The sequence below is a fragment of the Podarcis liolepis genome (assembly GCF_965112155.1).
Source record: "Podarcis liolepis genome assembly, chromosome: 6".
In the NCBI taxonomy this organism is placed as follows: domain Eukaryota; kingdom Metazoa; phylum Chordata; class Lepidosauria; order Squamata; family Lacertidae; genus Podarcis; species Podarcis liolepis.
Window position 1 is genome coordinate 72,670,378 of NC_139559.1, and position 25,921 is coordinate 72,696,298.

Here is a 25,921-nt window from a genome sequence, read left to right on the forward strand (position 1 = left end):
AAGAATAAAATATATGGTATAATAAAAGGAGAATTCACTGAATGCCTAGATCAAGGCTCGGGACAAGTACTCTTTGGTGAGAGAGCCCCAGCAGAAATTTGAAATCACAAAACATGAAGCAAAGTAAAGCATGGAAATATAGGCTGTTAGAATTCCCTTCTAAGTTGTTTTCAAAGTTCCCCACTTCCCCTAGCATAGAAAGGGTTTTTAGCATGTCAAAAATGGTTTATTTACAAACTCTTCAAAGGTCATATTCATGTGCTATTCCATACAGCAGCAAAAAAAAAGACAGGTAGTATAACTTATGTTCCAAAATGGTAAATGTTTCTAAATCATTTGTACAGAAACACAAATATGGCTTGCTTAAGTCACACAACATCCAGCTTAGACCTCCTCACTGGTAGGATTCACATGGCAGAATGGAGAACAAAGAGTTTAGTAACCCTTCATCCCAAGGTGAGGGGTAGTGACGTAGCTAAGCCTGGCAGAATAGCTTACTCTATGGTCTTAATGCCTTCATGCATTAATTAGAGTTAAGCATGTTGGTTGTATGAAGCTGATTTATCCCACAGTATCTCTATGCTCTACTCCACTACTTCAGCCTTGTTGCTAGATCTCCCTGGTGTTCATCCACTATGCCTGTATCTGTCCTTTTTGGCTTTCTCAAAAAGATTCTGATCTACTGGCTTCTGCAGTTTCTTTCAAACAGAAGCCAATACTGTACTCATGGGTGTGGCATCCAGTAGCTACAGGTTATATAGATGACCTCTTGCAGCTAACCATTTTGCTTCCATGGCACAGTAGCCTACCAGGAGAGTCTCTCTTTTCTAGGGAAGGGAAGGAAAGGGAAGGGAAGGGATAAAGTAAAAAATAAAATAAAGCTAGCTGAAGAGACAAATATTAACAGAGAAAATTTAAAGTCTTGGCATTTACAGTGGTGCCTCGCAAGACGAAAAGAATCTGTTCCGCAAGTCTCTTCGTCTTGCGGTTTTTTCGTCTTGCGAAGAAAGCCCATTAGCGGCTTAGCGGATTAGCGCTATTAGCGGCTTAGCGGGCTTAGCGGATCAGCGCTATTAGTGGCTTAGCGGGCTTAGCGGATCAGCGCTATTAGCGGCTTAGCGGATGAGCGGATCAGCTGATAAGCGGCTTAGCGGATCAGCTGTTAAGTGGCTTGGCGGATCAGCTGATAAGCGGCTTAGCGGATCAGCTGATAAGCGGCTTAGTGGCTTGGGGAAAAGGGGGGGAGGAAAACCCCCCCGCAGGAACTCGCAAGACATTTTCGTCTTGCGAAGCAAGCCCATAGGAAATTCGTTTTGCGGTATTGGAAGACACAAGATCTACCCACCGTGGAAGAATGGCAGATGAAAGTGATGGACTATATGACACTGGCTGAGATGACTGGCAGAATCCGTGATCAGAGGAAAGAGACGGTGGAAGAGGACTGGAAGAAATTTAAAATTTATCTTAAGAGCTATTATAAAATTGATGAATGCTAAAATGCCGAGGTGTTGAGAGAAAAAGGGAAACAGTAACATAAGATTAAGTTAGAGAAAGGACTAAGAGGACATATATTTGATAAAATTGCTCAGAAGCTGCTGAAATAATCTTGCAAACAGGGATGCAGAAAGGGGAGGTATGGGGGAGTCCGAGAAACGAAGGTTATGGAAAAAAGGTTATGAAATTATACATGTTTGTTTGTTTTTTTATTTGTTTGTATTGTTTAAAAAATGCTGTAAAACCAATAAAAATTTATATATATATAAAAAAAGGAAATTTGTTTTGCGAAGCACCTCCAAAACGGAAAACCCTTTCGTCTAGCGGGTTTTCCGTCTTGCGAGGCATTCGTCTTGCGGGGCACCACTGTATCAGAAAGCACTAAGAGAACTTCAGGCTCTGTTATTATAAGACATGCACAGAACTTGAAAAGGGGGCATATTAGGAAGACAAATGCAATGATGCTGTATGTGATTATGACAAAATGAGGTAGCAAGGATTTGAGCACAACTCACGAAAAGGCTTCAAAAGTTTTCATTGCCAAAATCTCTACTGAAAATGAGAACTCATATAAGACAAAAGAAGATGCCACTAATCTTTCCTGTAATTTCTCAATATACCTAATTTATTTCCCAAGATGTGACTATTTTATTGCAACAGACCTTATTATGCCAAATCGTAGCATATTTTAATTGAACACTGAAGTCCAGAAAACGTTAAGAGTAACCAACCATAGTGAGCTGGATTCTTCAAAGCTCTGATGTAAAGGAAAGTTGATCGTATCCATTCCAAAGCTATGTTCACATCTGTGATGGTGTGGAGCACAATTTCAGCATTTAAGTGTTCAATGAGTTGTGTGTGCAGACTAAGAAAACCAGAAAGCAAATGCATACAAATGAAACATACCAAAAGTCTTCCAGTGGCAAGCAGTACATTGCATTCTTAAAATAGTTTAGGCAACTAGAGGTTTGGGGGCAAAATCCATCACCTCCATCTTCCCATCTGGCTACTAGAATAGCCCTCAATTCCAAGAATCATCACATTCCTCTATTATGCTGAGGCTCTATAAATTCCTTTACCCTTATGCACCTCTGCTTCTCACTTCCATGAGAGTATGGGAGACAGCAGCTGAAGATGTATAAGCATTAGATCTTTTATTGCTTCTAAGGTAGAGCTTTCCAAACTTTTCAGCTTGGTGACACACTTTTTAGACAGGCATCATTTCACAACACAGTAATTCAGTTTTACTAGAAAAACCAGAAGTTAAACTTAACTCCTTTCCAGCCCCGGGAGGAGTGCAGGGAGCGTTCGCCCAACACATCTACACACTGCAGCCAACACATGAATGTGTCGCAACACACAGTTTGGAAAGCTCTTTTCTAAGAGGTTGCGTCCAATTGGTGCCTCTTCACTGATGGAAGGTTTCTCATAGGCATCTAGTTGGCCACTCTGAGAACAGGATGCTGGACTAGATGACTAGATACAGGATCAGGCCAGTGTTCTTTCATTTTAGCGGAGTCTACCAGCTCCAGAACAGAGAACCAAGGCAACCTTCAGCAATTCCCCACTCGTCCTCTACTGTCCACCACTTCACCTCGCATGTTGTTTTGAAGGTTTCCCAACCTTCCACAGCAGATTTAGGGCAGGGGTGTGTGAATCACCAACAATCATTAATTCAACAATGCAAGTTTCCACATCAATGAGCCATCCATTAGCTGAGGGGCACCAATCAGATAGCACTCATTTCACTGAAAATTAATCCTAGGAACTCTCAATAGTAAAACAATACAATAAGGAAGTTTTAAGAAACCTCAATTAAATGTATTTTCGTTCTCTTATTAGGTTAAATGTTTATTGCTGTTTACAAGAATAACAACACACATGCACCCTTAAGGGATGATCTGATCCCCTGTCTGATACTATATGTGCCCCCAACAGCTGGGATTTCCCATCCAAATGGACTTGCAAAGTACAGCTCCAGCAAAGAGCTCTGTGTGTGGAAATCTGTTTCCACACACATATTGCCTATGTTGAGTCAAAGTGAATAATACAATGTGATTTTTACTATGAATTCTAATTTGGGAAGCTTCTGACTTGCCAAAATTTAAGTGCAACAGAAATTACACAAAAAACCTGAAATTATTATAGGAGTGCACACCTAAGCAAATTACACATGCTGTTCAGCTTTTCTCCTAGCATTTTAATTTTTAATTAAAAGCAGGCACAAGGGGCTCAGAATCTAGACTCTTTCTCCAAATCTGTATCTCCCTATCCTATCATCTCTAAAGCTGCTCTTTACCCTTCTAGAGAGAAAAGGGTGCTTGTGTTTATTTTCTTCTTCTAGTTCGCTAATTTCAAATTAAACACTGCAGTACTGCACACAATTATATAAATGGGACCTAGAAGCATATAACCATATGAAGGATTGCAACACAAAATTGCTTCCGTTCTACACAGATTATTATAGAAGAATCAAGGAAAACGCTGGTGTGGATTTTTGTTTGTCTTGTTGATTACTATTTCCCCACATGCTGGGAATATAAAGATTTTCTAGCTTCCCCATAGGCCTATCCTCATGATCCATCAGATAAATTTCTTCAAGATAAACAAATCCGTTTTAGACTGTAATTCCAACAACATACAGAAAAATGGCTCAGGTTACCTGCTTTCTATTGTATCTGCACCATTTAACATCTGAACATACTTGTCTCTAGTACTTATCCTTGTCATGATAACTGCTGTGGCTGTTGTATCAAACTGGGGAGGAAATATATATATAGAAGAATGCTTTAAACCGAGTAGGCAGTAATGAAACATTTTTATGGCAGTGAAAAATATAGGACTATCAACTAACATGAAGTTCAATCACTGAAATATTTAGACAGATCAAAATTCTGGGCATGAGGGTATCCCTATCTGCCTGGTTCTTTTGTACAGTGGGACCACCACTTATGCGTAATTTACTTATGCAATCATAACCTTAGGTGTATGGCCGATAGATAGATAGATAGATAGATAGATAGAAAAATAGATAGATAGATAGATAGATAGATAGATAGATAGATAGATAGATACAGTCATACCTTGGTTCTCAAACAAAATCCGTTCCGGAAGTCAGTTCGACTTCTGAAAACGTTCGAAAACCAAGGTGCAGCTTCTGATTGGCTGCAGGAGCTTCCTGTACCCATTCAGAAGTCACATCAGATGTTCGGGTTCCAAAGAACATTCGCAAACCGGAGCACTCATTTCCAGGTTTGTGACATTCTGGACCCAAAATGTTCAAGTCATAATAATAATAATAATAATAATAATAATAATAATAATAATAATGTATTATTTATACCCCGCCCATCTGGCTGGGTTTCCCCAACCACTCTGGGCGGCTTCCAACAAAATATTAAAATACAATGGTCTGTTAAACATTAAAAGCTTCCCTAAACAGGGCTGCCTTCAGATGTCGTCTAAAAGTCTGGTAGTTGTTTTTCTCTTTGACATCTGGTGGGAGGGAGTTCCCTGTAACTTGGCTTCTCGCAGTGAGGGAACCACCAGAAGGCCCTCGGCACTGGACCTCAGACATTCACAAACCAAGGTACAACTGTAGATGATAGATAGATAGATAGATAGATAGATAGATAGATAGATGAGGAAATCCATTGCGGAAATTGCTTTCAAAGCCCTCTGCCTTGCTTACTAGCCTCTGGGAAGTAAACACAAGGGCCTGTCGCAGGGCTCTCGCACGACCTTCCCAGAGCCCGGTATGCAAGGCAGAGGGCTAGTTCTACTCCAGACAGGTAGGGGTGGTCAACAAATTATCAACAAAAGCCTTGAAAATGAAAGAGATCCTGGCCTCTTTCCAACTAGTTTTGTCTGTCTTGCTCATTGCATTTCAGGTTTTTGGGAGGGTGGGAGCAGGACTGCAGAACCCTGTTTACGCACAGGACTACCTAGGGTCCCTTGAACAAGGAACTGTATTGGTGCTCCCCACCCCATAAGAAATCACTTCACCACATACACCTTTGAGCTGCAGTGCAAGGAGGACAGGAAGCTTCTCCCACGTCTGATCTCGCCACGACAGCAGCTGTGCAGCACCACACAAATATATGTTGTATTCTCCATAGTCTAATAGGTGATTTTTGTGCTTGCCTGTGCCACTGGCGGGGACTGGTTTCACCAACTCCTAGGTATGCCTCTGTATTTCTTAAATTTGTTTCCCATAGATATGGATCCAGTATATCAAAAGAAAGCAAGAATGGTTCATAAAACTTATACCGTGTTTAGATGTTTTCAAATGTGAAATATCCTGTGAATTGTTGGTTTTTGTAGGAGAGTGTTTAGGTTTGATTTTGTTTGTAGATGTGGGATGGTTGTTTTTTAAAAAAAAGGTATTTGGTCGATATTTCTTAAATAAATAACTTGGAAGCTAATTCAGCTTGCAAACTGAAGCCAGTAGCATCAACTTTATATTTCCTAGTAAAGAAGGCTATATTAATTATTCAGCAATAAACTCTACTGTGCAAACTTCACAAGCAACTATAACTACAAAATTTTCACTTATCATTTTTGTAACATTGCCTCTGTAAGTGCATGGCAACTTTTGCTACGATTATAATAAAAAATGGCTTTAAATAACAGATTCAACTTACTTGAGGTCTTCCTGCTCGCCCAATCATTTGCAAAATGTCCGTTTCACTGTATTCCTGAAACATTCCTCCAACATAATGCATTGTTGATTTTATAACTACCAGGTGAGCTGGTAAATTTACACCCATAGCAAGTGTACTTGTAGTAACTGCAAACATTTAAATTGTTTTTCAAAGAATTTGGATGTTTCATAAAGCAACAGACACGAAGTACAATTCTGTAGTGTTCTGACTATTCCCAGTATACGATCCATTCATATCTCTCTCTCTCATTACACATGAACATCCAAAAACTGGTTGTTGTCACATGCTTCCTTTAAGTCCCCACCCATATCGTTCTGAAAGTTCTGTGATGTCTGTGGTGCAACCACACTAGAAATACTGTGTATATTTCTGGTCACTGCATCTCAAAAAGGATATTGTAGACCTCAAAAAGTTACAGAAAAGGGGCAACTAAAATTATCAGAGGGTTGAAATAGCTTCAGTAAGAGGAAAGGTTACAGAAGTTAAAGGTTCTTGGTTTAGAAAAGGGGTAAGTAAAGAGCGCATCAGAGAGGTGCATAAAATTATGCATGGTGTAGAAAAAGTAGTACAGATTTTTCTCAATAATAATAATAATAATAATAATAATAATAATAATTTATTTCTACCCCGCCCATCTGGCTGGGTTTCCCCAGCCACTCTGGGCGGCTTCCAACAAAAGATTGAAAATACATTAAAACATCAGTCATTTGAAACTTCCCTAAATATTACAATTCAGGGTCACCCAAGCACAGAGTACTGGCAGCTTAGGATGGGCAAAATGAAGGAGTTTTTAAAATTTGTTTCTGCAAGATGTGGAGATGGCCACCAACACACATTTAAAAATGCAGATTCACCAGACTCCATGGAACTGTTCACTTTTATCAACTATTTCTCAAACTAGTATTATCTCTGTAAACATTATTGTTGAAATGGTCGCAAATTGGGTTTTTGCAACCCCATCCCTCTTACTGCAATATGGTTTCTACACTGTTTGTTCTCATATGCTTTGTACTCACAAAGAACTGGCAAGACTCCCATATTGAAAGTTGCTTCAATGATTTTTCTATCAGATGCCTCTATTCCAGCATGATGATAAGCTACTCCATAGGTCAAGAGATCTATAAATGAAAATTAGACCCAGAACATTACCAGAACATCTTGGGACAAATACATTAACTTTTCTGCAATTAGTATACACTGCATACCCCTCAGTCTGGCTTCTTTTACTGAATTTGCAGACTTTTGTAATCTGAAACAGAGAGAGAGTGTGTGTATCACAATTAAAAATAAATAAAACATCATGCAAAAACCATCAATAGCAATTGCACATATTTCTTGCTTGAGTAATGAACTATACCATTATTTATACCCTTTGAACTGAATTTTGTGAAATATCAAAACATAAAAATTATCCCTAGGAAAGTTCAAGTATCAAATGGGGGGGGGGCAGGGAAACACTGGATTGTGGACTCAGAATTTTCTATGGCCCAAGTAACAATATCCAGAATAGCTCTGTTTATAAAACTGTCTTATGCTACTGGACTTTTTACTGCCTCATATCTCTTCTCATGCAGCGACATCTTCTTCTTTTGCCTGCCCGTCCTTATTGCAAGGGCCAGTGAATACATGTTATTTGTTTTCCAGAAGGGATATACATCTAGGAAAACCTTTGTTGGAAATTAGGCTTCAAGTCAAAATAGATTACAGCAGTCTAATACCTGATGTGCTGTCAGTACACCTGCTTCAATAAAGATGCATCATAATTCTTCATGCGAGAATCTTCAACTTCCTACTAAGTTTCAGCCAGCATTGGGGCTGCTCTATATCAAAGGCTAATCTGAGAGTTATAACATTTCCCCTGCCAAATATATTCCAGCTTAGTTTTCAGCTATCTTTACTACCACTCTTCTCTCAAGGAGCTCCAGTTGGCAGGGCTGGGTGGCTTAATTTATCCTGATGACAACCCTATAAGCAGCGGAGGCTAAAAGATGGTGGCATACCCAGGGCCCCACATTATGGCTGAGAAGGAAGTTGAACATACAGATCCCTACAGTTGGTTGCTTGGTTGCTTGGTTGGTTGCTTTGGGCAAGATAAAGCAACCAACCAATTTAATAATAATAAATGTCAGATCTTGTATCATTGCAATGCCAGGTCTATCACCCAGGTTTGTTTTTTTAGGTGCTGCCTAAAATACTTTATAAAACAAATATTCACATGTCTTCTGTGCCCAGATTTCGTTCCTGGATTTGGAATTGTGCTAGAAGCAGAGACACATCTAGATGTACACGTGTGTCATAAACTGGGATGTCTAGAAATCTGTACTGCCCTACCTGTAGGCTGTATTTGCTTTCACACTGAAATCCAGACAGATTTCCAGTCTCAGGCTGCATAAACATTCGATGCACAAAAGTTAGGTGAAATGGGGTAAGGGAGCAAAAATGGGGTAAGGGAGCAAAAATGGTGGTTTTACAGAACACAGTTTTCTGATCAGAATAACAGCCTTCAGTTTATTGATGTGGACTTTTACAGGGCATCTATAGGACAATTTTGTGGCGACTGGGCAAAAACTGTACTTGGTATCTACATCCCTGTCATGGGTATGCCAAGAGATTCATATGGACACTGCCCTATGCAGATCATAGATGAACAATCTACTCCAGATATTCAAGGGAAAACTGCCTAGAGCAAACATCAATGGTAAGTGCATGCTTTACTGTACACAAATGTACTCATATTCTCCAAACAGCCACTTGAAACACATGATAAATGAAAAGTATCCTTAGCAAAGTCACTTTTAGTGACAAATGGCATATTGGGGTCGGTTTTGTTATCTCGTCACCATAAGAGCCTATAAGCTACAAGCCTTGGGGCTACTGATTTTATAAACACATCATTATAAATTGGATAGATTTACACAACTTTGCTACATATGTGATTGAATACAAAGAGATAGATATTAAAAGCAAAATTGTCTTATAAAAAGGTACCTTTGTTTCTGTTCAAGACTCATAATAAATTTTGCATCTTTTGCTAGGACAGAAGCCGCCTGCTGTACTCCTTTCCTTGTGGCACAGAACTGTAAATAAAAAAACCCATGAAAACCCATTGTTTGTACTAATAATGCTAGAATATACACGAGAACATTACAATCACAAGGGAAAGGCACAATATATACCACAAGGGTTGGCTTTTGTTCAGAATACGTTTGAATAACACTAGCTACTTTGTAGTTAAGTGTTAAGTCAAATTTGAATTCCGTTTGGTTGCTACTGGAGGGGAATCCAAGCACGATTTTGCGAAGCTTCACTGGTCGGTGTCTTTCATCTATTTTCAGACATACAGCAGGCCCCTTGCCATCTGAAAGCCATTCTGCAATCTTTAAAGAGAAAAGAGAGCATGTTAGGCTTGAAGCTGGAAAATAATGCCTTGGGCTGAAATCCTGAACGTACTTGCTCAAGCAGAGCTGTTTAAGTCATGGAAGTTCTACTGACACAAATACTGTGTTGGTTATTCAATGTGCTCTTCTCTGTTATGAATATAATTGCCATAGAATTTTACTGTACTTTAGACCACATAATACTGACAAAGGGTTCCTGTGGATAGGGCAGACATTTCCCTCTGTGAGAGAGGGCTTGTTATACGTTATGATCAAAGGCGGGATGCTATGTACTCAGCATTGTCTAGTACTGCATTGTGCGGGGGGGGGGGGTATATTTCATGAACATATCCCAGACTGATGGGAATTGTAGTCCAAAACAAGCAAAGTGTCACAGCTTCCCCATCCCTACTTTAACTGGAAATGCCAGGGATTGAAACTAAGACCAGCAGAATGCAAGGTATGTATTCTAGCATTGAGGTGTGAGCAATCAATAGATTCTGAGGGGGAAAAGCTCAACAACTTTCAGAGTGTCCTGGTTTTTACTTTTTGAAATATGGCAATCCTAGCTTATTCATGTTTGTTGTGGGTCAGTGGACAAATGACGGTGCTTATCTCATTTTGTACTGTGTGTGTATGTGTGTAGCTGAATAGGGGGGAAACACCTCAGCATTTTGAATTCTAGAAATAAAATGCTATTAACTTTGCTTACATCATCTGCATTTGGGATTGTGGCAGAAACTGCCACAAACCTCATGAGAAGTACTGCGTCAGGATTCTCGAAGCCACGTGAAAGAGAAGACTGAATAGTTTTCATCCGACTGACAACAACTTCAAGAGTAGCACCACGGCTCTCATCTTTCACAATATGTACCTATTGAGTTAAACACAATTGTATATGAAGTACAATGCCCTGCTTTCAATCACTTGCATTTTAAAAAAACTTGTTATTACTTTACCTCATCAATGAGGATCAATCTCACTAGTTGAACTAAAGAGTTATCTCGCCACTTTCTAGTCATGCTATCCCATTTTTCCTAGTAGAAAAACAAACAAAATAATAATTATTATTATTCATATTAATGGTGCAGTCCTCCACTATCATTCCTCCGTTAACTTTTAATGAGATTTTCTGAGAATAGTATTTGGTGATGTATATTGCTATTCTTATGAAAAGAATGCTATTATCAATCTATTCAATGCTGAAGTAAAAGACTACTCTGGTAGGTCCTTGTTCCAAGCTAAGGACATTTTTATGTTAGAAATGGTGTAGATCAAACCCCCAAGCAGTAAATCTTTCACCGTAATCCAATAAAGTATGCAATTTAATTCTCCTTCCTAAGTTTTTAAAATGAATTATTGTTTAAATGATACTATCAGAGCACATGAAATTTGGCATAGGAATAAAGGTTTCTCATACAATGCCGCACAAAACAAACATAATACATTTTGATAAACTATAAATTAATCAAACTGCTTGATAAAGCTAAAATATTTTTTTCAAGGGATTTTGAAGTTTTCCAGTCATTTCCTAGCATCAGAAACTGATGGGAAATGTTTACACACAAACAACAGCATGCATACGAAATATTTTTTTTATGTCTAGTTAAGTATCTTCATTAAAAAAAAATTCAAATGCAATTAATTGGACTGTGGAACCTACTGGTGTAGTCAAAATAATGTGAGCATGTTGTATTTCAAACAAGTCATCCATTGCCGTATCTCCTGTTAGTTCCTTACAGACGAGTCCAATGGGTCCAAATTTTTCTTTCCAGTCATCAAAACGCTGACTGCAGAGAGCTTTTATTGGAGCCACTAAAAACAATACAGAGTAGTTGGAGAATAGAAGACATGAATAAACAGGTCGCCAAACACATTGCCTACACTGATAAGATTTCTGAGTGAAACTAACTCTCCCCATCCTTCCCCCTCTTTTCTGACAAGTCAAGATCTTTATTCATTCCTGTACCTATTTGAGCTGGTCCTAGAACTAGATGAATCCACCCCCCATAGATTTTGAAAATTGCAATTTTACTTATGTAAGCAACAGCATATGGGTGAGTCATATTAATTTTATTATAAATCCAACACTTCTAAATAGCTTTCAACCTTAACTGTGTCCAGTATAGGTAGATAAAGCTCCAGGGGGCAACAAAAGCATTTATAATGTTATAGTTTCCGGGTGCCAGAGTTTGTGGATGTAAGTCTCCCATAATTCAAGATTTGACTAAACTATGCCAAACATGGAAAGCTCTCTGGGTTAAGCTTATGCTACCGAGGCAGGTCAGCTTGGCAGAGCTAGTTGAATGTGGGCCATTGGAGGAACAAAGGCTGGTGATTGGCTGTCATTGACCCATCAAGGAAGCCATTAAGAAGGCACTGAGGTACTAGACAATGGGGGGGCCCTCCAAGAGACAAGAAGGGTTTAGGATTTCAGGTTTGGATGACATAGGCTGGAGGGAAATAGTTTAACTGGGTTAGCAGTGACAAGGAGGAAGGAGTGGGGCAGAATGCGATATGGGCTGAAAGTGGCCGACTGTAACAAAGAGAGGGAGCATGGAGGATCTCTCTGTCTTTAGATCCCAGCCTGCGGTGCCCATGGGAGAGGTAAGGGGTCCTCTGTATCAGTTTAATGCTGGGATTTTCCACCATCTGACTCAGGTTGTATATATCTGTAAATAAACCACATATATTAAAGACACCACAGTCTCTGCTGTACCTCAATGCCCAAAAGGAAACAAAGACCCTGGGTAAACACCTGGAACTTTTCTAGAATCTCTCACCGCTCATGGAGATCGGGGTGGGGTATAACAATATTATTACAAACTGCTAGAATCAGTATGTTTCATTCCTTTGGATAGAGAGAAGGGTGTGATTTAAATGCAATAAATAAATAAATGAAATGGGCTTGTCTTTACTTTCTGAAGGCAGAACTACATGTTATACTGGGGAACCTGTGTTTCATAAACAGATGCAGGGCTTAAGGGTACTGGGGTAGTGTTTTGAACCTGGGCATCCAACAAAGCCTGGTACTTTACCTCCTGCATTACTGACCTCACTCTGCTGCAAACCTGGCTGAATACAATACAAGGCTGCCACCTAGACTATGGAAATTGTCAGCTATAAGGCAGCTCTGATCTCAGAGTTTGGCACAGCAACTTGTCACTGTGAGTAGTAGCAGCGGATTCCTACTGCATTTCCTTGCTTTTGCCCTGCTTTGCCCTCTGTCTTCCCTAGGACAGAACTGCTGGCCCAGTCCTAATTACACCTCTGTCATCATAGATTCCTGCCTTCTCAGAAACGTGGGCTGTGACCTGCCTCCAACTATGCCTGCAACGCCTTTGCCTGTTAGGACCATATCCTTGTCTTGACATCAGATCAACATTTAGGAATTCCAGTTTGGAAGGATGGCTAAAATAACAACTTCAACAACTGTCATGTAGATTAAAAAATAAACCATGTTTAGCAATGTGACAAACTTTGTTTGGACATGTGTCCATATTCATCAAGAAAACGATCATGCGTAAATATCAAAATAATGTTATCATTTTTCTTGATAATTAATACTTATTAACTTAAACATATGGCATACTTACCATATACAACTTTAATATTTAACCAAGGCATTTGCACTTTGATTAATAACCTGATAATTGCAAGCTCAAATATCACAGTTTTTCCAGAACCGGTGGGCGCACAGATCACAAAATTTCTATCTGTGTAAAGGAGCTAAAAAAAAACAACTAATAGTAAGTGGAGCACAAAATCAGGTGCATATATTTTGACAAGTAGGTTTGGAATAATTTGCACACAATCAGCTATTTATTAATGTATTGATGCACATACACTCAAATCATGAATGATATAGTCATTAAGGCATGTCATTTTATGAGGTAAAACTTAATTTCTGAAAATTTATTCAATGGGGGTGTTTAAAATAGGTTTGGGGGTATAAGGAATTCTAATCTGCTATTATTTTTGCTATTGAACAACATTTAGTGTGGTATGTCGACGTCAAAGCATATAATCTGCGTTCAGAAAATGAAACAAATTTCAAATTTACCTTCTGAAAATATCAGGTAATGCTAGATAAATAAATAGTATTGCAAGTACTTGGCAATCATTTTTAATTATTTCTATACAAGTTTACACATATTTTACTTGCCTAGCAAAACTGTATTATATTAATTTAACCAAGATGTCTTTTGAATTCCCAGGTCATGTTACAACTTTGGAATTTGAAAGTTGAAGAATTCAACATGCCGTAACAGCTAAGTTCATTTTTTTTAAAGACTACCTTTTTATGCATCAAATACTTTTTACTTTACACAAGGACAAAAAAGATAAAGTGGAAGCAATAGTTTTTCCTTGCGATCTGCCGCTGAGCAATTATGAAGAATATATGGCACAGCTAGGGCCATTATGTAGCAAAGCCTGCTGTAGAGTTGCTAACACAAAACCCATTTTCAAGTCTCAGGAGGGAGCCATGCACATAGAAGATGATAGGCCTTGACAGTGGTCTATCATTAAAAATACACAGTAAGATTTGTCCTTCAGCATCAATTTCAGAACAAATCATCCCTTAATGATCTGTTTTTTCCATAAATTATATGTAGCTTAAGCAGCCACTTGTGCAAAGTTCTAATGTTATAAAGAATAAACCTATTTATTTACTACTTTGTTACCAGAATAAGGCCAAAAGCTTTAAAAGGTTTGCTCTACTGTATGTCAGGGATGGGAAACCTGTGGCCCTCCAGAAAACTACAATTCCCATCAGCCCCAGGGGCCACGGGTGATGTGGGTTGTAGTCCAACAACATATGGAAGGCAATGGATTCCCCATACCTGCTTTATAGTAACCCCGTTCTAGTTAATGCTTTAGTTATTGCCTAAATTAAGAACACTGCAGAGATTTTGAAACTCCAGTCCTACATATTTTAGTTAAGTAATGTGGTCACAGCATGCTCAACAAATGCCATCATTTATAATGTTCTTTTGGCACTTTGTTTTATCTTGCAGTGCAATCATACACATATTTATTCAGAAATTAACTCCCACTGTGTTCGGTGAAGCTTTCTCCCAATTTAAGTGTGTACAGGATTGCCATTGTGCAATCTAACCCTATGCATCTAACCCTGCCAACCTAGCAGTTTGAAAGCACGTCAAAGTGCAAGTAGATAAATAGGTACCGCTCCGGCGGGAAGGTAAACGGCGTTTCCGTGCGCTGCTCTGGTTCACCAGAAGCAGCTTAGTCATGCTGGCCATATGACCCGGAAGCTGTACGCCAGCTCCCTCGGCCAATAAAGCAAGATGAGAGCCGCAACCCCAGAGTCGGTCGCGACTGGACCTAATGGTCAGGGGTCCCTTTATCCCAGATAAAACTGCACAGGACTGCAGCCATGAGAGTTTATGTTGTATTTGTTCTTGCTGCTTGTCTTGGACCCTAGGGAAAGAATCCGGCAACTGAGCAAATATTCTCTTTTTTCCTTAGGGTCCAAGGCAAGCAGCAAGAACGAGACGTTCATCGAGCCCTTAGGAAGTGGTGAGCAGTGGAGGCTGGTCCATTAGGACCCCACAAATCTCAGCCTGCCTTTAGTAGGTCCCTACCTGCCTATTTTCCAACTTAAAATTGGTCTGAGGGTAGCACTGCCTGTGGCAGCTTCTGCCTCGGTCTCAGGGTTGCCCTCCTCAGCAGGGAGGAGAATGAGTCAAAACTAGAATTACTTGGCTCCACTTGTCATTAGCTCTGCCTATTATTGGCCTTCCTGCCTTCTGCCATATGTGTGTCCCAGTGGGTATCAGTCACCACTGGTTGTGGGGAACCTCTGGACTGTTGAGCTACTTAGGCGTACCAGACCTCAGAGGTTAGTCTGCCAAGTCATTTTTCCTAAGCCACACCAGGTGCAGGAAAATTCAAGGTATGGCTGCTACAAAGGACAAATGGAGAAGGCACACTCTAGGTGAACACCAAACTGTTTCTTTGCCTGCAAGCAAAGGAAGATTTCTCCACTGTAGTTGAAGCCATGGCTATAATGTTCCATTGCAGTCACAAACTGAAGTTGGAGTCATATGGTGTGTCAGGTGATTTTATAGGCGGATAACTTTCCCCAAGTTACGGTACTTTTGGATCCAGTCCTCTGGTTGGAACCAGATCCCTGCCCTGCCCTAGTAGACTGCCAAACTTGATGGCAAGCTCCATTAATCTTGGCGGGTCACAGGAACTATTTTTATGAAATCAGCAGTGGGTATTTCCTTATGCATGGCCGTAAGTGTAAAAATAATTATGAAACCTGCATAGTTAAAACTAATCCATACTTACATCATCCAGAGCCTTGGATTGAATGTAATTAAAATAAGGGAATTCTTTGAAAATATTTCTAAACTGGGCAGCTTAAAGTCATATTAAGGAGTCAAACAATTTAGTTAGGAATGGAAACATCTTTCACAATGAAGTACTTTATACAGACTTAAATAAAACTTCCCACTTTTAAACATTTGTTTGGAAAATGATTAAATGGAGGAATAGCAGTTCTTCAACTACATAGAAAATTTCTAACAAGGTTGGAGCTCGGGAGAAATGTAAAAAAAAAAAATCAAAGAAAAAAACGATATGGGGTGGAATGAAATAAAAATTAAAACATATGCAAAATATTGATTTACTAATCAACCCTAAGCATTATTCATTATTGGGAAAACTCAAATAATGGTTGTGCTATGATGGTTGTGCTACTGGAGCCTGCTATGGTAGCATTATGCAGCTGGTCCACTAAACTGCATACTCATACTCTAGTTGCTTAAGAAAATGTGAATATGTTAATTGTTCATTCAATGGACCATGGCCATTACTACAATCATAAGTTTCCTCAATTATATTTCTTTTTTTACCTTTACCTTTACAGAGTCCCCCAGCCACATGATTACTTTCTAGATTCTTAAAGCATATTTAAAAACATTATAGTTTACATAATATACAGCCAAGAAGTTACTTTTACATAATTGTAGTGCATAAAAGGATACGGATTTCAGTCACAGGTCTCAAAATCAAGTCTTCTTCTGTAGTTCCTAGTGAATAAAACTTTATTTTTATCATCATCCATTAACAATATGAATAAAAAACGCAAATAAAAATGCTGAGGATAGAATGTAATTTCATCAGTCTGGTTTCCTCCAAATATTTTTGACTACAATTCCCCCACCCCCACCCCCAAAAGCAAGCCCAGCATCAGCCCCAGCCAGGCTGGCAAAGGTTGCATAACACTGATCCTGCAGGTAGAGACACCAATTGAGGTGTCTGAAGCCAGGGTAGAAGGCTGCAATCTTCCAAAGCTTTATCTAGGAAAGCAAATAGCCAGTATCTTTTTGAGGACTGCAGACAAAAAGTCTCGATTGCCCTTCTTTACAACAGTGTTTCTGTACATCTTTCAATACAGCAAATGTATCCACAAAATAATGACTTAGAGCAGTGGTTCCCAATTGATGGTCCGCACATACCCATCAACTGTCCCAAGACTTCCCATTTGGGGGAGGGATATGCTCTCATGCAAGAGCATGGTACCCAAAAATGCATGAGATCACAGCTGGACATTGTCTTGTGAGAGATTGCAGTGCTCAAAAACACATGTTGCGGTGCCCAGAAACACATGGGGAGTGCCCATTTGTGTGCCTAGTCCTGGGACTCTGATCACTTGCCATGCTAAGTTCTGTGCCCATCTGTCTCTTCAAAAGGAAGGTGCAGGGGCATGTTGCTTGCTGGACCCATGTCCTAGCTTGCAAGAGCCATGTATGTGTACCTCCTTTACATCTGCTAAATCTTGTAACCTGTGCCTTGTCTTTAAAGACTTTGGCACAAACTGCACTGAGAGTTCAAGTCCCTTGTCTAGCAATGAGGGCCGGGGCAATAAGGTTTGGTACATCAGAGATGGGGAATCTATGGCCCTCTAGACATGTTTGGATTCCAGATCCCATCAGCCCTAGCCAACATGGTCAGTCATGGAATCATAGATCTTACCGTTGGAAGGAACCCCAAGATTCATCTAGTCCAACCCCCTGCAATGCAGGAATTTCAGCTAAAGTATCCATCACAGATGGCCATGGTCAATGATCAGAGATGATGGGAACTGTAGTCCAACTTCATCTGGAGGACACCATGTTGACTACCACTGCTCTTTGGAAGTGCAGACTTATATCTTGCCCTCATTTACCTTCAAATTACCTATAGGCCCTTCTTTCCAATGTGGGAAGAAAGAAGAAGGATTGCTTGTGACATGTTGAAGAAATTTTTCACTGTAGTATATGCAGATGAAATTTGATGTGGAGGAGCAGAAGAGGAAGATGTGAAAGAACAATGCATAGCTTTCTTTTCATCAGTTCCCATGGCTAACCTAAGCACTAAGCTCTTTGAGACATGCATTTAATCCACCACATTATAATTACTTCTGTCTTATCTGGCTTAGGTGTTCCTTTCTGTGATTCACATCTTTTTTTTCTAATTTGCTTCTGACCTTCTATATGAATATGACTATGTTCCTTACTTTATATTACTCAAGCAGATTGTTGTGTATTTCTTGACTCCATCTACAGTTTTGTTCATGCAATAACTATGAATAATGTATATTCATGAAGCCAGTGCTGTAAATACCTTTGTAGCGAAAAATTACAGAGAAAATGTGTAATTTACCTTCCATCCTAAAAGTCTTTGAAACAGAAGGAAATGACTGTGCTTTTTCAATTCCATTTCCATAAGCAGAAAAAATATCATTTACACTAAGCAGATTAAAATCTGAATCTTGAGTTAACTGCGTATTATTTTTCCATAGGTCTCCTTTCCTCATTTCTTTGTTGTTGGTAATATTACAATACGTGTCCATTTCTCCCTTGGCATTGGTACTCTCAGTGTTGCCTGGATTTACATATGTATAATTGGTTGGTTTAAATAAGCTGTAATAAATTCAAAGGAATATTTTCATATAATATACACATTTACAACCTACTTACATAGCAGTTACATACTACAGCTTACATTGCTTTGTTTCCAATACCTGCAGAAAACCAAACCTGTTATTTGTTACTTGAAACAGGCTTGCACAATTTTTGACGCACCAAGCTTCCCCACACCCATTCTTGCAGTCTCTGGCAGGCAACCGAAACAAGGGGTTAATTCAGCCTTGGGCTGGTCATTATACAGGGCTGGCGGGCCATGTTTCCTTTAGTGCCTATCAAGCTGTGAGGCATGGACCAAGATCTCCAAGATAAATTCACTGTTGATTTGGAAGTGAAATAGCTGAGTACAGGTAAAAGAAACAATGACATTGAAAGAGGAAAGACTTGCAGTGGCTTTGGACTTTACACTTCTAACACAACATCCAAAGTGGGACATTTTGCATCTCTGCCACAGTGAGATGTATCAGCCGTACAGGAATGATATGTGTCTTTCCATTTTATACGTTGCTCTGAAAATGTTGTGCATCTGTTTTTCCTGCTTGAGCATAACATCAAAACCACTTACATTTGACGCCAAGAACATGCAGTGGCTTTGCCTGCATATTTCAATGTATGTCACAGAGTATACTGTGAGTGGGATACAGTATGCCAGGATACCTAGCAAAGCACCTTCACTCATACTGACCTAGACGACCCATATGTTCACTTGATGAGGCCCCAGATGACCATGACATCATGGAAACAGGCCTTGCCCACAGTGGCACCATCCTTCTGGAACCCAGTCCCCATTCAGGAAGCATCAAATGTGGTATGTTTTTAAAACCCATTTATTTATTCAGGCTTTCTCTGGTTGTTGAAAACATTTTTTTTCCAGATTGTGCTGATCGGTATTGTGATTTAGCATTTTACTATGTATCTGAGAAATAGGGAACACCAGGCCCAGGTGACAAAGACCTTCAGCCTTCACAACTATCCCCAGGTACCATCCATCCATGGCCCTATTCTGAACCCTGTGTCTTTGCCTTGCTGGAATGTGTACTTGAGCTCTGATGATGCTCTTGCTCATCTGGATGGAGGGTCAAGAGAAGCATGCGAGTGTGTGCAGATACTAGCCAACTGCACAAAAGTCAGATGTGCATTTGTACCTCTGCCTACCTTTGCCTCTGGCCACACCCACCGCTGGCATGTGGCCCTTAGAAGATTGCCTAGAAAGGAAAGCATCCCTCAGGCTAAAAAAAAGCTCCTCTGATGTATCTCTTAGATTTTTGCTGTGATTTTATGACTTTACTTCTTCTTGCAAACTGCATAGAGTTGTTTTACGTTAAGCGGCATTTTAGTTGTATGTATAAATAAATATAAAAATAAACATCTGGACAGGAATAATTCAAGAAGAATGGAAAAGTAGCCAGGGTGCAACAATCTTTCTCTTTCAAAGAGCTGCTTACTTGTAGTTCATTGCTTGTTAGTTCTCACTTTCAATATTTGTGGTAATAGTCATTAATTAAAGAAAACCCACTGGATTCTACACATCCAAAAAGAGGAGCAACATATCTGAAATGGGCTGAGAATCAGCATTCATTGTCACCTAGATAGCTTTCAAGTAGACTCAAAATATCTTAGAGTTAACTGAACTTTCAGGACGCATTTCTGAAAAGTACAGTTCTAGTCTGCTGCAACAAACTGGCAAAGAGTGAAGTCCACTCCTATTAAAGTAATGATTATCTTGTGATTGATTCTTAAAGGAGTTGGATTACATGCATGCCCTGTGACAGCTTAAAGTATAAAAATAAACTAGTATATCTGTGAGCTGCCAAGGACCATGTCTTTGTATGGAATTTTAAGAGTGTGTTTGGTAGTACATCAGCTGCCTCTTAACTAAAGTAATAAACTAAATCCTGTGTTTAAATCCTTGTAAAAAAGGGTTGTGCCTAGAGCAAATCTAATTACTGTATTAAAACACTGCCGAAAGGAACTATCCCAGTTTTCTCACATTCAAAAGAATATTAACACAATTGCCTGGAGCCCTATTAAGCACTTTCATTTCAAAGATCAAAAACTGAGTCTTTGACAAATGTATCTAAAATAATATGGTTCTGATATTTGATGAATTATTATAATTGGCTTTAAAAAGCCTACCTTTTCCTGAATGTTGAGCAGGCACTTTCATCACAATCTTCTTCTGGAAAATTAATTAATAGTTTATTTTTTTAAAGGTTTTCTACAAGACAGTTAACAAGCTCTGTTTTCATATTACTCAAGGTCATAGGGGAACAATGGGACCAATTCCAGACTATTGGCCTGAAAACAACTTGCCTGCCTCCACTAACTGAACTCCTATAGGCTTTGCCTGTTAGAATTCATAGCAAAGTAATCATGTAGACTATTTAGGATTTTATCCCTTAGTAATGCTCTTAAAAGAGGGCAAGTCATTTGCTCTGTGCAAGCTACTTGCAAAAGGAAAAGAAATGTAGAATACGATGGCTACCAAGAAGTTGATTCAACAAAACATGCATAAAAGAAAATAAATTTCATGTCATTATTCTCAAAGTTTTCTTGTGCTTTCTCAGCTTGACAATCCTTAAAATCCCTCATTTATTATGGTTATGCACAGGGCCGGAGATTTGGCCTATACTTATATTGGTGGTTTTTAAAATAAAAAATTCTGATCTGTTCCAGAGTCACCCTGTGTTTTCTCCCTGTTTCACTCTGTCATCAGCTCCAGAGCTACTCTGTATAAAATTGAATTGTGTTCCCTCATTCACTATAATGGAGAAGCTTTTCCTCCTTTTGACCAAAGTGCATGGCATGTAGAGATACAGAATTCCCTTCAAAGTGGATTAAACTTGCCAAATTGCATCCAAATATGTCCAGGAGATTTTTGTGAGGGGAAGTAAAAGTGATTCACTTTAATCCATAATCCCTTTGGGTGGAGGCTATCTGCTCCTTACCTTAAAGTAATTTAAGAGGTGACTGAGCGAAATGCATTCTTGCTTCTATATTGTTTTAAAAATGGCACCTTCACGTTGACCTAAGCGCTCTGTGGTAAGCCTTGTTTTCTCCAATAAGCCATGGACCTATTGCCTACAATACTGCTTGTAGGGTTGCAAAGAGCTCTGAACTTTTTTGTTGTAGGAGAAAAACAGATTTAAAAAAAGAATACTTAAATGAAATTTTAATTTATTTTCTTCTTCTTTTTAACCCTCCATTGCTGCGCCTAACCAAAAGCAACCCCATAGTACTTCAGTGTTCTGGAGATAACATTTTGGATAGCTTCCTTCCTGGAGTAAATAGCAACCTGAGAGGGAGGTATTTTCATCCTATGTTGAATAGCAACTTGGGGTTGGTAAGCCATTATGACGCACCCAGCACTGTGGCTGTTATTTTTTTTAAATAAAAAACGTGTGAAATACAGTCATGCATTTTCACATATAGTCTACTTCGCCCATGATTCAACATACTTCAGTAAAAGTAGGCGTTGCCACCCCATTAAAGTGAGTAATTTAATATTACCGTATTTTTCTGTGTATAAGACAATGGTTTTTTGCTTTTTAAAAAAGGTCAAAAATTGGGGGTGATCTTATAAACGAATGCTGAATGCACAGAGGTCCAGGCTCTGGCTCTTGAAATATGGCATCCTAATTTTGGCAACCCTAACTATTTTAAAATATTGATTTTGGGTTCAAAAAAATAGAGGTCGTCTGATACATGGGGGTGTCTTATACACGGAAAAATAAGGCAGTTTTAAAATTCCATACTTCCTCTTATTAAAACTAATCACAAAACATTCTACCTTTTTGGCTATTCCCTCCCAGTTCCATTTGTAGCTGATGAGTAGGTGGAATTTCAAACGCAGACGGAACAGGTGTAAGATACCAGTCTGTTGGCTCTTCATTTTCTAGATATCTGTTTCCAACATATTAACATGAAGCGAAAAAACATTAAGTGTTTCCAACCAAATTAATGACAAACTGCAGGAGAACATATTGACTGCTGTGTCACTTCTAAATTATCCCTTTTAACATTACACTTGGGGGGGGGGGGAGGAACGTGTTATATTTTAAATGTAAGACTTCTGTTAACCCACCTCAGTTTAATGAGAATTTGCTATGCTTTGGGACACAACCAAAGCAGATAGCCAATGTTTCCTCTCCTCCGACAGAAGTCAGTAAAACAGGGGGAGAGAGAGACAATTATTTTTAGATTCTCGTTCCCCACTGAACCCCAAAATCTGCTCTGGATAGGGCTGCCGTTTCAAAGGCAGAATTGACATCCGGTGGGAATTTTGGGGTGTCCTGCTTTTTACTTTTTGAAATATGGCAACCTAGCTCTGGAGGCTAGAGCCGATTTGGGTGGGGTTGTAGGGAACAGAAGAAATAAGCAAAGCTGCACCCCTTTCCCCTATTTTGCTCCTGGATGCCTTCAGTCAGCAAAGGGAAAACATCTGATATCACCCTAGGGCTCCTAATAAGCTGAGATGTCCTGCTGCTATGTTATCTTGCACAACTAACTTACGTTATCATAATCATTTGCTACAGAAACGCTTTTGGGAAAAAACATAACAAACAAAACAAAACAAATGCAAGATAATTAAATAAATTGTTATTGTAAATATTCTAGGGGCCTACCTGCCACTACGTATATTCTTTGGAAAATAGAGATAGGTAGCCCCTTGAAAATTTAACAATAAGAATTTATTTAATTATCTTGCATTTGTTTTGTTTTGTTATTCTTTGAAATATAGAGGACTGAGAGAATTAGGAAAGGATAAGCTTATTTATTATAGTTTGTTGAAAATAAAAACCTTTAGTAAAGGCGAAAGATTGATACATTCTGAAGAGAAACCAGTTAATAGAAAAAATATGAACTGCAGCAATATAAGAACTGGACAAAAATCAAGGAGTGTAGGAAACCACTTTGATCAAATTTATAAATTTGGAAATAACTGGAATTATTTTTATATTAATTGGAATTTGTATAATTTTTAAATGTGGTGTTTTTTTGGCGGGGTAGTTTTTATTTTGATTATATATTTTGTAGTTTTATATTTTGATTTTGTTCTGTGAACCGCCCTAAGACCTCTGGGTATAGGGTGGCATATGAGTAGTAGTAGTAATAATAATAATAATAATAATAATAATAATAATAATAATAATAATAATAATGGCAAATATTGGGTAAATATTTGAAAATTAAAAAAATATTATTATTTAAGAAACACAAAACCTTTATCTCATATTACAAAAAACATATTAGAGCCACAAAACATTCCCTCGACTTCTACCACTGGCAAATCACAGGGACAACTTATGGGAGACAGCTGCAACAAACTTACTTTTGCTTTGTACCTGGTCCTTCAAAAAACAAATTATCCAAAGAAAAGGCAGGGTCTGTCATTGTATTAAGATGAGAGGTGAATTCTCAGAAAAGCTGCAAAAGACAATGACAACTATAAGTATTTCAATATACTGACAAAGGAATACCAGCTTTTTCATGATCAAGGTGTCTCCCCTGCCAGGTAAGTATACCCCAGCTTTTTCAACCAGATAAGGATATTATTATTTTTAAAACATTGTATTTTTTATTATTATATTATATTCTTTAGAACTCCCACCCGAGGAAGCCTTAAATTCAAAGATCCCCCGTGTCATTTTTTCACCTCAGAGCAAAATCAGAACAGAGTGGCAGGCAGCCATTTTGAAATTCCATATATTTTGCCAACTGACTAGGTAGACACCTTTGCACAGGTGTGTGTGTGTGTATACACACACACACACACATATATGTATGTATATATGTATATACACATACATACATTACACACACATACATGTAATATGTATGTTTGTACACACACACACACACACACATAATATGTATGTTTGTACATGCACACACATATAATATGTATGTTTGTACACGCACACACACAAACACACACACACACACACACATATATATATATATATATATTGCTTGGCAAAACAGCCCTTTCCTTGGCCGAAGAAGACAATGTTTGTCCTTGTGGGACATGCAACTCCCATCCATCCAAAGTGGATTTATGAGCTCTAATGAAGGACTGCTTAAAGCAGCACCCCATGAATTAAAAGGGCTGTTTTGTACCATGGCCTATGTCTGTAGGCTGTGTCCGGCTCCGTATATTTGGCCAAGCGGAGCCCCTAGGCTACAACCTTCCTTTTTCACGTTAAAAATCAAATGTTCCCTCAGGTTGTTTCCTTAAGTCTCTCCTAGCAGCCTGTATTAGTGAAAGCTGAGGAGAACAGGCCAGCCACTCCAAATCACTGTTTGTCGTCCAACAACATGGACGCCGCAGGCTGTCTTATTACTAGAGGGAAGAAAGATTGCCGCTTTTCAAGGAGCTTTTATCAGCAGTCAAAGGCAAAGAAAAGAGGGAATGCCCTCATAAAAGCAGAGAGGGAAATTAAGTTCCTTAGCCAAGGCTTTTCTTTCCCTTATTAGATAAACAAAGGGAAAGGAGGCAAAATATGTAGGGTTGCCGTATCTCCAAATGTGGAATAAAAAATTTCGCTCTTAAGTTGTTGAGTGCTTTTTTTTTTTTAAGGGAATCAAAGTTGTTGAGCTTTTTTCTCTTTAGTAAAATCTACAAGAATTTTGAGTTTTGGAGCTTTGGGGGGTGCATTTTTTTATTTAACCTCCTGAAAAATAATGCAGGGTGCGATTTCTGGAGGCGAATTTGCACTATTTCAACCACTTTGTCAATTAACCGTTTAGCAGGAGAGCTAGGAGTATTTTGCTAGCTGGAAAAATACCATTTGTCTGGCATGGCAGGATTCGAAGAGCAAACATGGGTCATATGAAAAGGCACTTCTAACGTGCCCAGGATAGTGGAATACAGAATTATACACTTGGTGATTGAAACAGACTTGGCCCCAAATGCAACACCTGTGCTCCTTCACGCTCCCTCCCATATAGTTACTTTTAACCATTTGTCCCCATTTCAGTCTTTTTAAGCATGTATGATATCAACGCCTCTCAGCAGCAGCAGCAGCAGCAACAACAACAACTTTGTGTCCCCCGTCCCCCCCGAAAAATATGGCAACCTGCATCCCATGCAGAGTTTAAGTCATAAATGTACTCCATTCTTCTTGATATATATGGGTGTTCCATCGAGCTAGAAGCATAGTACCTTCAAATCAGTCTGCAGTTGTTTCACATAGCAGCAGGCTATTTTGAATTTATTGTTATATGTACCTAGTTTTGCGTGGCGTGTTGGATTCTTCATGAAGATGCATAGCTGTCAACCCAACTGTGTGTGTGCGTGCACTTAGATTTATTAAGCCAAATATCTTACAGTTACCACTCGCACCTGGACAGAAAAGTTGCTGAGCTTTTTTAAAGCAAAATCGCAAAAAAGCCATTTTGGGGTTGTTATTTTGGGGGGGGGGGGAGTCAGCAAAAGCTATTTTAC

General features: G+C 39.0%; 1 protein-coding gene across 2 annotated transcripts in view; it reads right to left on the reverse strand.

Annotated features, from left to right (window-relative positions):
• Positions 1-23,904, reverse strand: part of HFM1 (helicase for meiosis 1) — a 53,323-nt gene extending 29,419 nt beyond the window's left edge. For both annotated transcript variants that reach the window (XM_083510913.1, XM_083510912.1), the window contains exons 1-17: positions 23,807-23,904; positions 22,265-22,377; positions 20,611-20,653; positions 18,212-18,471; positions 16,552-16,596; positions 15,854-15,924; positions 13,132-13,264; positions 11,199-11,350; positions 10,495-10,572; positions 10,248-10,409; positions 9,335-9,535; positions 9,147-9,235; positions 7,364-7,407; positions 7,175-7,276; positions 6,138-6,283; positions 4,157-4,251; positions 2,226-2,359 (exon numbers count right to left, since the gene is read on the reverse strand). In XM_083510913.1, the coding sequence (XP_083367039.1) occupies positions 2,226-2,359; positions 4,157-4,251; positions 6,138-6,283; positions 7,175-7,276; positions 7,364-7,407; positions 9,147-9,235; positions 9,335-9,535; positions 10,248-10,409; positions 10,495-10,572; positions 11,199-11,350; positions 13,132-13,264; positions 15,854-15,924; positions 16,552-16,596; positions 18,212-18,471; positions 20,611-20,653; positions 22,265-22,377; positions 23,807-23,868 (1,930 nt within the window). In that variant the 5' untranslated portion in view covers positions 23,869-23,904. The remainder of the gene's footprint in view (positions 1-2,225; positions 2,360-4,156; positions 4,252-6,137; positions 6,284-7,174; positions 7,277-7,363; positions 7,408-9,146; positions 9,236-9,334; positions 9,536-10,247; positions 10,410-10,494; positions 10,573-11,198; positions 11,351-13,131; positions 13,265-15,853; positions 15,925-16,551; positions 16,597-18,211; positions 18,472-20,610; positions 20,654-22,264; positions 22,378-23,806) is intronic.
• Positions 23,905-25,921: the final 2,017 nt, after the last annotated feature.